The sequence below is a fragment of the Gavialis gangeticus genome, unplaced genomic scaffold (assembly GCF_001723915.1).
Source record: "Gavialis gangeticus isolate Ggan-Ray unplaced genomic scaffold, GavGan_comp1, whole genome shotgun sequence".
Taxonomy (NCBI): Eukaryota; Metazoa; Chordata; order Crocodylia; family Gavialidae; genus Gavialis; species Gavialis gangeticus.
In genome coordinates, this window is record NW_017728994.1 from 77,525,739 (window position 1) to 77,537,756 (window position 12,018).

A 12,018-nucleotide genomic window follows, 5' to 3' on the forward strand; every position below is an offset into this window, starting at 1 on the left:
GCTTTTTTCATTTTTTTTTTTTTTTTTTTTTTTTTTTGCATATGCTTTTAAATCCTTGAGGTATTGTTGGCCTTTTTCATGTTCTTCTCTCTTCTTTAGCTGGATTGGGGATCCTCCTGCAGTGGCAGATTCCCATGACTGTTTTCTGCCACAATGCCACTATGAATATATTGTACCAGCTTTGAAGGGGTCAGGACCTCTTCTGACCTGGAGAGGAAGGGTTCCTGAATCTGAAAGGCTAGTTTTGTGGAGAGTAAGAGAGATTCTCTCACAGGAGGTACTTCAATTCTAGATAGATTTTTTTTTTTTCAGGTATTGTGAGGACATTAATAATAAACAATACTGCCAGACAGTAAGGTAATGGGAATCACTAATTTTTAATATGAAAAATGGCAAGCCAAAGGAAGGATTTTTAGCTCATACATGTCCTGTATTTACATTCTGAGCTAGGGCTGATCACTGACTGTGCATTTATTGAATAGTCTGTTTCATTCTAGCACAACCTGTCAAGGCCTCTCTTCAAAGGACATATGAAAAAAGACTTCTGAATTTATTTTTTTTACATCAGCTTTGAATGGCAGTGCTTACCTATATATGGGATTGGTCTGACACAGGAACTTGAAGCCAGATTGTCAAAAGTAGTTAGAGGCCTAGTGATACAGATAGATACTTCACCCAGTTAAAATTCTGTTTTAAAGGTGCCTAGTGCCTGTTTTTAGTGGTTACTTGGCATCTAACTTGCTTAATTTCTAACTGCACATTTAGGTATTTGCTGTTTTAAAAATCCAGGTTTCAACCTCCCATGTCATTTAGAAGAAAAAATCCTTGGTTCCTATCTCTTCTGGGTTTTCATGTTTTTTGTTTTTGTTTTTGTTTAGTTTTGTTGTGTTTTTTGTTTGTTTGTTTTCCCCCTTCTTCTAACTTTCTGGTGATTTCCTCCTTAGTGGAACCAAGAAGATGCTACATTAATAGGCCCCTTTCTGGGTATTTTAAAAGATTTCCAGAATCTTTCTCTGCCTTTCCCAAGTTAATTCAAAAGCATATGTTTAGACTGCCCCGAATCTGTGAGGTCCCAGAAAAAAGAACTTCCTGAAACCTCGTCTTAATTTAGGGAGTTTTCTATTAGAGAAGAACTTGTCAAACGTTTCAGTGTCAAATGTCCAAAGCTTGATCAACTATGATTATTTCAAAAAATGTAAATAGAAGTGCCAGATGGGTTTCTGATTTGTGGTGGGGTGAGGAAGAGTTGAAGACAAAAGGTGAATTATCTTATCTGTTAACTACTGAAATTGGGTATACCTTATTAGGCTACCCTGGACCTCCCTCAAAATGCTTCTGTTAAGCTCTTTATTAGGCAGTACAGAGGTGTCAAGATGGGACCAAATACCACAAATTTTAAACAGGCAGCAGCAGGGTAAACAGCTGTAAGGTGCTTCTGGCGATGCTGCAGTGCCAATCATGGTCATTGCCTTTGTCTTTGAAATGTGAAGAAAAACAGTGTAATAACCCACAGGTGTTTCTTTTAAATATCTTTAAAAGATCTTTACATTTCTTTAAAAATCACTGTGTGATTAGAGAGCTGCAGTAGCCGGTGGGAAATTTCCAATTTGTATCTACAAAGGGAAATTATGTAAGAGGTAATGCTCGAGCCTTGAGCAGTTTTGGGGTAAGAACCTGGCCTCTTAGTAGCAGGACTTCTCAGCAAGGTTTGAGGCCTTGGTCTTACCAACTGATCATCCCCCCTCCTGCAGTTCCCTACCCAAAATTCATGTGACCTTTATGACTGTAGGCCTACTTATATTGGGTTAAATACTGGGGACTTGTGCAGTGAGCCTAGCTCTCTTGCTAGGAGTTATCTAGTAAATGTCTAGCTTGACTAAAGCCTGGACCCTGTAATCTAAACTTTGAGGCAGACTCTTGTCTTGTGGGGTCATAATGACTTCAGCTGAAGAGAATAGTGTCAACTCATCATCGGCCATCTTTCCACTTGCAGCAACTGTAAGTCGCAGGGAAAGAACAGAAAATATTTTGCCCAGCTACGTGTCAGCTTGGGAATATGGGGTTCAGTTTCTTTTCCAATAACTAAAAGTGTTTCTTTTGAGCTGGGGAATTTGGTACTTATCAAAAACCAGTTAAGTGCATACTTAAATAAGGGAGTCTTTGTCCTTTAATCTAGGTCTAAGATAGACACCTGGTAGAAACCTCAGAACCATTTCCTTTTGCAGCATTAAAGATGGTGGTTTCTCATCTGTGTGTTGTCTCTGGACAGAAGAGGCCTCCCTCTTTCATGACTTTGACTAATAAGTGTGGTCTCTTTTTCCTTAAACACCTTGCAGCTTAAAATGTCACCACTGAGACTAAAGTCGCATGCTCTGGTATATTCTGAAGACTAATATCTAGTTGCTTTTTGGCATCTCTTAAGCTTGATAAATTGAAAATGCACAGTTTATCACTGAGCAGATACGAATATGCTGAATCAATAATGACAGTGTGCAGATAGATAGCATGTTCCAAGAAGTGAGGAAAAATGGATTTCACTGACATTTTATTAGTCTCTGCAGTGAAAACTGGACTCGAATTGAGAAGTTTGGAACAAGAAGCATATGCAATATACTTACCGTTTACAAGCAAGATGATTAAAAGCTATTGAAGAGGCCTAAACATGTCTAGAATTTCTTTGCAGATCTCCTGAATTCTAGAGGATGTCCTGGATCTGTAAAGAATTTCCTAGTTCTGATGCTTTTTACTTTATAAAATGTCTTAATCTTTCTACAGCTGAATTTGACTGGAGCATCTTATTTTTTGTACAGCTTTCAGTGAGGAAATGTAGGTGATGAGGTGTTTTAAAAAAAAAAAAAAAAGCCCTATTCAGACTAAGATATATTTTATTCTTGCTTATAATTTTGTTAGAACAGAGGAGAATAGCACAAATCCTATGGCGAGGTGAGTCACATAAGTTTATAAATAGATTCAAATGCTGGGCATGGTACCTAGTCTCCTTGGATACTTGTCTTTCCCTATGAGATGGGACTCATGGATGGATGAAATTTCTCAAATGGTGCATGCAAGGTGGTGGTAAAAGCAGCACAGCCTTTGTTCTGACCCTCTGCGTCAAGAATTAAACTGAAACGGTGACATGAAGGGAAATGGTTTTATTGAAAAATAAACCCCTTGACTTTTTTAAATTGAGTGAAACAAAAATGTGCTGGCTTTGTAGTAGCAAAATATGGCCCCTTGGGAGCAACCAGTTCCCTTCACTTTTTTTGTTTTATTTTTTTGGCTTTGGAGAATATATTACAATGTTAGGTGTTGGTTCCTGGGAATGGGAATAGTTCCCTAGATTTTTTTGGTGTCTTGTTAGAAGCCAAGACTTACAACAGAGGGAACTCTTTGCTCCTGTAAGGCTGTGTTTTTACTATTGATTTCATCAATTGCCTGTAGTTGTCCCAGAGATATGATACAGCTACCCCCCAACACTTGTTTGCCTTCTCTTTGCAAATATCCACTTAACTTCAACTAATAGCCTGGCCAAATCGTTGTCTTCCAGCTCAATATGATCATAAACTGTGGTGGGGAAAGACTGGGAGAAACTGATCCAGAACAACTACTTTAAACTCACCAAAAAACTAACTGAAAGTCAGTTGCACGTGACTGTAACTGCCAGTATTAAATTACCAAAGGGCATGGTTGTTGCAGGAGTCTGATGCTGGGTAACTATGATCATTTATGTATACAAACCCTTCCCAAAGTATGGAAAGACATCTTGGCCACTACTGCTACCTGAGTCTAAGTGTACAGGACAACCAGGGCTCAAAAATGACTTGGCAAGGGGGAAGGGGATTGCAAATATGAGTAAGGAACAGCTGGTACAGTCCCTCCACAAAGAAGGGTGGTGTAGAGGAAACTACCAACAGAATTACTTCAGCCAGTCAGATGACTAATGGGCTTGTGCATCAATGTCCTGATGCACAGCAGTGTGATTGTGTCTAGACTATAAGCTCAGTGCAGTTAGTACTGGTGTTTTTCTATGTTCTTTGCATACAGGTTAGCAAAACAGGGCTCTGATGTGGTTGATCCTTGTAGACAGTGCAGTGATATAAATAACTGATATTTCCATTGAATCTTTGTTGCAGAGAAGTTCTGATTTTTAAAAAAAATCACCAACTCAAGCAGAGAATTCAGACTTGTAATAGTTTGGTGACTTAACTTACTAAGCTTTCTTAAATAAGGCCTGTTGGGTTAATTTTACGTGCACTCAGGAGTTGTGATCAAGTTATGTATTGGTCTGCACTTGCTATAGTTGACCTGGCTTAATGGATAGCACTGTTTATGGACCTTAATTACTTTTTTAAAATGTGCATTTGCTAGTTTTTTGTCAGTCCTGAAATTCCTATTTGTATGGCATTATGGCTTATAGAATCAGTATGGAAGAGACTTTCTTTAATACCAAATAGCTAATGCACAGAACTGAAAACTTTCCCTAAAACGGTGTCATTCCATTTTCTGGGGAAGATTTAATAGCAGAGTGATTGAGTGTGGCCTTGGTCCTAGTAAGGCTTCATTACTGTGGCAAAGAATGTGCTAGTGAACTTTGACATTTTGAGGACTATGCATTAATTCTGGTTAAATTTTAAGAACTGGACATTCTGCCAATGAACCAGTGCCTTTTCACACGCATCTGTTGCTAGTGCAGCTGTGAACAGAGTTAAGGCTCAGATCTTACAGCAGATCCTAGAGAAAGGAGTTCCACTGAAATTAGGATATTGCTCATATAATTGAAGCTGGAGAGATGAGGCCTTTACAGAACAGAATGGGCTGATCCAACCTGCTTTCCTTAATAACTTTTTATAGTTCAGGTGAAATCCCTCAATCTGTCTGTAGAATGAATGAGTTTATATCTAACTATGGTACTGGGTTGGCGGGGAGGGGTTTGGTGGGGAGGAAAGAGTTCTTCTTATTACATGATCCTGCCTTGTCCAAATAAGAATATTTACATGATTGAATAATCAAAGTATTGCACAGTTACAGCTGCATGAAAAATAACACTGCCTTAGTTTCCATTATATTTTGGATTGGATGTACAAATTGTGGTTGCTTTAGAGCAAATGTATTAGCAGGCTTTCACTTCAAACCATTTTAATATCAGGCTTGACTTAAAAGTCTTGGAACAAAATGACTTGCTTCTAAATTTATGTCTTTCAGTCCTTTTTGTCTGGACTGAGTCAGTCTTGCAATTTGGAAAGTACATGTCAAGTAGACGGGGTCATTAAAGATGAAAATGGTCAAGATAACCTAATCTCTCTAAGTGAAGGGGGAAAAAAATTTCCTCCTTAGAAAAGACGGTTTTAAAATGTTAAAAGTTAGAATAATTTGGTACTTCACCTAAAAAAGATAGTAAGAGAGAATAGCAATGACTTTGGTATCAAAACACATAGAAAAATCAGTTATGTAACTTATTTATTTTAACACTGGTAGACTTTCTCATGCGAGTTAAGTGAGAGTTTTGGCCTATGATTAACAATGTCTGGAAAAAGAAAAATGAACATAGTGAATTGTAACTAATAAATCGGAGGAACTAGCAGGGAGAGAAGCATCAATGGGTTTTGCAAGGCTGTTTTTGGTCTTGGGAAAAGTTAAAAACTTCTTTTTTTTTTTCTTTGTCAGATTATGTGACCTCTACTAATATTTGTCTTATTAAAGCTTCTAGGAAGAAGAGCCTCCCTCTTTTCTGCTTAGCATGGGGAAGCAACATGCACCTGAAAGAGCAGTAGCCTAAGAAGACTTGCAGTTGAGGAGGGGAGCTTGGTCACTTCCTTTTAAAAAAATGCTCCATCCTGGGGTAATAGTTGGGGAAGAATCATGGAGTTGGTTGGGGACCTCGAGGTCAAACTTCTTCAGGACAAACTACTGAAGAAGTACAGCAGTCTTGGTAGTGGTGGTCTGGGTGCCTCATGGGGCAGTCGGTCAGTTTGACAGCCCCATTTTCTGACTCGATGAACTTGTTCCTTATTTTTGACTGTAGTATGTTCCTGTTCCTACTGCCTTGTGCTGCTGGTTGAGGACAGGTTGAAGGAGTTTCTCTTCAGTCTTCCTCAAGTATGCTCTGTGCAGGGGGGAAACAAATCCCCTTTTTGTAGGTAGTGATGGCCCCTTCTTATGCACGATAGTGTTCTTGCTAATACTAACAAGGAAAGCAGAGAGCTGATGAGAAAAAGGGATCATATAATCTCAACCTAAAAATAGCTGGTGGCTGGCCTAGAAGTAACCCTGCCCTCCATATTTTTTTTTTAAACTTCACAGAACTTGCTTGTAAAACATTGAATATTTATTTAAGAAGTGGGAATGCTTGTTTGATAGTGCTAGATAAGTTTGTGTTCAGACCTGTTTATAACATGGTGTTTTCTCACGTCCAAAGCTACCTCCAAACTTCTTTTCTACTGTAAGTGTTGACAGTGCTTCCCCCCAGTCAGAAAAACAAAGTACAAATCATCAAGACTCTTAAGAACAGCACATGATAACTCAAACCTGGTGTCTGAGATGCTCAAAAGACTTTCTATTTAAAAAGAGACTAGGTCTCCTATTGTAAGAAATTGGGAAGGAATTTAGTAAGTAGTTGTAAATAGCCCCACTACCAAGGAATCTGAAAATAAAGGACCATATATTTGTGTTGGCAACAATGAAAAAAAGATGCTATGCTACACTGACAGCTCTTTGCTGTTATTTGACTGTTTTATTTGTGCTGCTAAACGTTGAGGGAGAATGTGGGTAAAAAGAGGTCTGGAAGGCAGAAAAGACTTTGTAGCTGCATCGTAGTGATAGTGTTAGGATATCTTGTAGATATTTTCAGGACAAAAATAGCTCACCCATGTCATTATTCAAGAGGGCGATCTCTATTACAAGAGTTGAGATGGTAGCCCGTTTCCATTCACTCAAACGAGGTGTTTGTCCTTTCTAATAGTATCAGGCACTACTATATTTTTAAAGGTCATTGCTGTTAAGGATGTCCCTTTAAGATACTGTACTCCATATCATCTTGCACTGGGCCATAGTAGATGCAGCTTGCCTCAGGGTTCAAGGGGGAAGCTGAGATCTTAAAAGTGGCTGCTGACTCTATACTGGATTTTGTTAGAGGAAAAATAGAGCACCTGACAGCAAAAATTATTCTATAGGGTATAGTACGGGTAAATCTTGAGCCAGAAAGAACCTGGCTTGGATCTGGGAGAGTATTGGGGCTATTTAATAATAATAATAATAATAATAATAATAATAATAATGGTAAGACAGAATCACTGAGATGCAATAGGGAGGCCTTTTGAAAAAAAAAAATATGCGTATCTTACCTGCAATGTATTTATTCTGAGTCAGTCAAGGACAAACTGTTAATAAACTAGTGGAACAAAGTGCTGAGTGCACTTAGGTAAATCTAATCGCAAAGAAGAATCTCACAGGGAGAATCAGCTTGCTGGTCATGTGGTTATAAAGAACATGCCTCTTTCATTAATCCTTTCCAACGTAGAGAATTTTTTTTTATATTGCAATTGGAAACTTTCCACAGTGGAAACCCATTATTTCAGCGTATCCCTCAGCAGTTGTGTACTGATTTTTTTGAGCAAGCAAGAAAATTCAAAAAGTCAGGCTAAGCAAGGGTATCTGCAGCATGCTGCCACTATAATTTGGGTGAGCAAAGTGGGAAAATCCATAAAGAACTGGTATGAATAAGCACTGTTACAGCTTATAGTCTTGCCCTCCCATTCTCCACAGACTTGAGCCTGGCCCTTACATGGGTACAGCATCAGAGATCAGACCAGCTGTGAAGTGTCTGGCCAACAGCGTAGTAATGGTTGGGACAGCTGAAATTCACAACTAACCTCTGTAAATAATTTTTCCTTCTTCCTTTTTTTGGAAGGAGACTTTGTGAAATGCAAAGAGGTACCTGCAAGAGAACTAGAACAGGGTATTGAATAAACAAGACATTTTTCTCATCATTTGGCTATACTGGCAAAGTAGCCTATGGTTTTTTTGTCCGTCCCCTGCTTTTTTCCCTCTTCTTTCTCTTTTTTTCTTTAAGAGTATAGTAAGAGGCAATTTAAGGCTTGGGGGAGACTATCATAAAATACCTTGCGTGAAAACGCAATCTGAGAGCTTGTTTATACAGTTAACCATGGGTGTGCAAAATGGGTAGCTCAGCTATTTTATGAGAAACTGAAAACTTAGCATATTGAATGATGTTAAGTGATGCCCTCAAAACTCTCAATATTCTATTTTCCCCTATGCCACCTTTGTTTCAGGTTTTACTGGCTTTGTGAACGTGATAGTCTTAGAAACAAGTTACATATCCTGGGTTGTGTAAATGGAACAAAACATTGGTGTCTGTGAGGGAAGGTGGAGAAACCAATGCACAGGTCATTTTGGACTTGCCATCTACAGAGTAGAAAATCTCTTTTGCTAGTTCATAAATTGTTCTCTTTCATTATGCTTAAAGGTGTTTCCTCTTAAAATGAAGGGAAAGCACTGGCTTCAGTGTGTGGGACACTCGAATGAAATAACATTTTTTGGAAAGTATACTGTTAATCAAACTGTTCTGATTTCTGCTTCTTTCTTTTTTTCCTTCCTATGCTGTTTGTAGGTCTGGATTGTTCTGTCTTCCATCTTCATTGCCGAAGCAAGAGGAGCCTCCTGCTAATGCTTGCACTAACTGGATCCCCGAAGGCAAAGAGACTGTGCCGGGTGAGACTGATTCACAGCCAGCTAGTGAAAAACCTCCCAAGAGCAACAATGATGAACAAGTACCTCCTCTTCTGCCACCTCCTCCGCCAGGCAATGTTCCTCCTTACCCTCCCTATTTTGAGGGAGCTCCTTTTCCTCCTCCCTTATGGTTAAGACATACATATAATCAATGGGTTCCTCAACCACCTCCAAGGACTATAAAGAGGACAAAAAGACGGTTGTCACGAAATAGAGACCCGGGAAGGCTCATTATGAGCACTATAAGACTGAGGCCAAGGCAAGTGCTCTGTGAAAAATGTAAAAACACTCTGAACCCAGAGGAAGCTAACACAGCCAGGCAAAATGCTAAAACAAGGAGGAAGCTAAGCATTCAGGACAAGGAACAGAAAAAGCACAGTGATTCGGATTATGTAGAGAAAAGGAACAAAAGAGAAAAGAGGGAGGAAGACAAATTTTCCGGTGAATTAGTGCATCGAACTCCAGTTATAAAAATATCCTACAGCACGCCACAAGGTAAAGGTGAAGTTGTGAAAATTCCCTCCCGGGTTCATGGCTCAGTTAAACCATTTTGCCCGCAGCGAATTTTGCAGAATGGAGGGGAGGACCAAGAGGAGACCAGAGACTCTGAACGATGTCAGGAAACCAAATGTTTTATGGATAAGTCGGCGAGTGGCCAACTTGCTTCCATTCCAAAACTGAAGTTAACTAGGCCTGTGCATTCCAATGCAGATGTTCCACCTCCAAAAATCAGACTGAAACCCCACCGAATAAATGATGGTCAGAGCGTGTCAATTTATAAAGCAGAACTTATTGATGAGATCAGTCCTGCTGCATTTTATAATGAGGAATCTGCAGATAGAAGTTTAGCTGAGATGTCTTCAGGGAGTTCAGGTGAAGATGATGACTTTAAGAGATTTCCCCAAGGTAAAGATGGACGTGATAACTTGGCTTTTCTTATGAATTATCGTAAAAGAAAAGCAGATTCTTCTAGTTTATCAGTGTGTAGTAATGACAGTCTAGATGAATCCAAATCTTCTAGTTCAGAAGTAACATCACCAGAAATGTGTGACTTTTTACCTGGTGATGATGCATCTGTCTCTTCATCTTCAAAAGATGAGCGTAAAATTGTGCCGCCCTTAACAGTTAGACTACATACACAAAGTGTCTCTAAATGCGTCACTGAAGATGGAAGAACTGTTTCAGTGGGGGATATTGTTTGGGGTAAAATTCATGGCTTTCCATGGTGGCCAGCTCGCGTTCTTGACATAAACCTTAGCCAAAAGGAAAATGGAGAACCTTCCTGGCGAGAAGCTAAAGTATCATGGTTTGGTTCTCCAACGACTTCATTCTTATCTGTTTCAAAACTCTCTCCTTTCTCTGAATATTTCAAACTGAGATTTAATCGTAAGAAGAAAGGGATGTATCGGAAAGCTATTACAGAAGCTGCAAAGGCAGTAGAGCATCTGACCCCAGAAATAAGAGATCTCTTAACACAATTTGAAACATAACTTTGCCTCCAGTACCAGGTGAGTGTATGCTGGACTGATGCTTCCTGTACAGTAGCTAACAATCTTCTAGCGATTCTGTTTCTGTTATGTGTTTGTATTTTGTTTCACTCAATTGTGTCTTTGAATTCCATAAAAGCTTGGGTTTTTGGGCATCTTAAGTGGCCTGAATTTCAAAAGTGTTAAGTTCAGTGAAACAAACTGGAATTGGGCCCTCTTACCCCCCACAAGAATTATAGACCAGTTTCTAACTATGGGGAATGGGGCACTGGGCAGAGAAGCCACCAACACGTCTTTAAGCAGTCAGTGTATTATCTTTCAACTGGGCATAACACTTGCGTACCAGCATGTGGGGAAATTGGACCAAAACTCATTCTGCTATGGCTGGAATTGCCTCCTGGCTTTTTTTCTTTTTCTGAACTGTCCTTTTTATAGGGCCTGACCCAGTGAAAGTCGGTGCTAAACTCCCAGTGAAAGTCGGTGCTAAACTCCCAGTGACTTGCATATGATCTACATTTGTCAGTTAGCCACCATCTTCAGGTTGCCATCACGGTGAACAGAGTCCTCTATGATGCACATGGAATGGGAGCATGGTGAAAGATGTTTAAACCAGAAAAGAACTAAATTTTCTATAAGAAAAATGCAATCTTAACTGCTAGGAAAATCTTTTCTTTGTAATTTACAGTGTTAGGTTTGTGCTATGGTTCCAATAGATTTCAGCATTGGTTCATTACTTTTGTCTCATTTTCCTTATTCTCTTCATAGGAGAAACCTTTATGCTGGGCACTGATAGCTTTCTCATGGAGTTTCTAGTATGAAGAAGTTTTTTTTTTTTTTTATTTTGTTTTGTTTTTTTGCCTCCCCCCTCTCCCCCAAATGGTGATGGTGTTGCTAGATGCAGCACTTTGGGTATTGGGACTAAGCTGGTTAACTCGTGGAGAGAAGAAAAACCCAAACAAACTTGTACTCAGGATTATATAAGGGGAAAAAAATGGAGACTTACTGTGTGGTGATGTCTCTAAAAGCTATACTATTAAGAAGCACTGGGTAGTTCTTGCATCACTGTTTATCCAAAGGTGACTGACTATTTGCACTGAGGACAAACCCCAACCTGAGCTATTCTGCTCAAGCTAGAGTAGGCTGAATGAATAGCTGTGGTGTGATTTTTGAGTAGCAGCTTATAGGTTGTTGTAATTGTGCATTTTTGCTGAATGAATTTGAGCATTAGGAACACTGGCGCTTCAGTTTCCTTCCCTGAAAAGCCAGCTAGCTTGAACTTAGTGCAGCATTTTACTCAACCGAGAGTCTTTTATATGTAGGCAGGAATCTGGCTGGGGGCAAACGTTGAGTTGAAGCTCAAGTGAACACTAGGGTGAAGACAGCCTGAAACCCAGAACCCTCATTTCTTGAACCATAACAACAGACAACATCCTTCATCTTTCTTTGGAAATATCCAGAAATGCATATAGAATAGCAGAGAAGTTTTAATGGTACGTCTTCAACTTTTCTCCATTTAGAGTGACCCTTTTAAACTCCTCTTTCTGTTCTCTCTGCTGAAGCTATTTGGTTTATGTAACAGTAGTTATTGACAGTTATCAGCATCTGCTGTGCATGTCATAGCATAATGCTGTATGCACAAGGAGGTGACTTGCGTCTGACTTCTCTGGATGAGAAGATATGGTTGATGTATTGTTTGCATCTTCACTGCATGACAAATATATCTACTAATCTGTGTTACTGATCTGAAACTGAATTTACGTACATGTGCCACTCTTTCTCTCTTCCC

The 12,018-nt window shown here is 39.3% G+C and overlaps 1 protein-coding gene across 3 annotated transcripts in view; it reads left to right on the plus strand.

Moving 5' to 3' along the window:
- The window catches only part of PWWP2B (PWWP domain containing 2B), a 42,243-nt gene that overhangs the window by 5,179 nt on the left and 25,046 nt on the right, over positions 1-12,018 (plus strand). For all 3 annotated transcript variants that reach the window (XM_019503021.1, XM_019503022.1, XM_019503023.1), the window contains exon 3: positions 8,627-10,253. In XM_019503021.1, coding sequence (XP_019358566.1) covers positions 8,627-10,235 — 1,609 coding nt within the window. In that variant the 3' untranslated portion in view covers positions 10,236-10,253. The remainder of the gene's footprint in view (positions 1-8,626; positions 10,254-12,018) is intronic.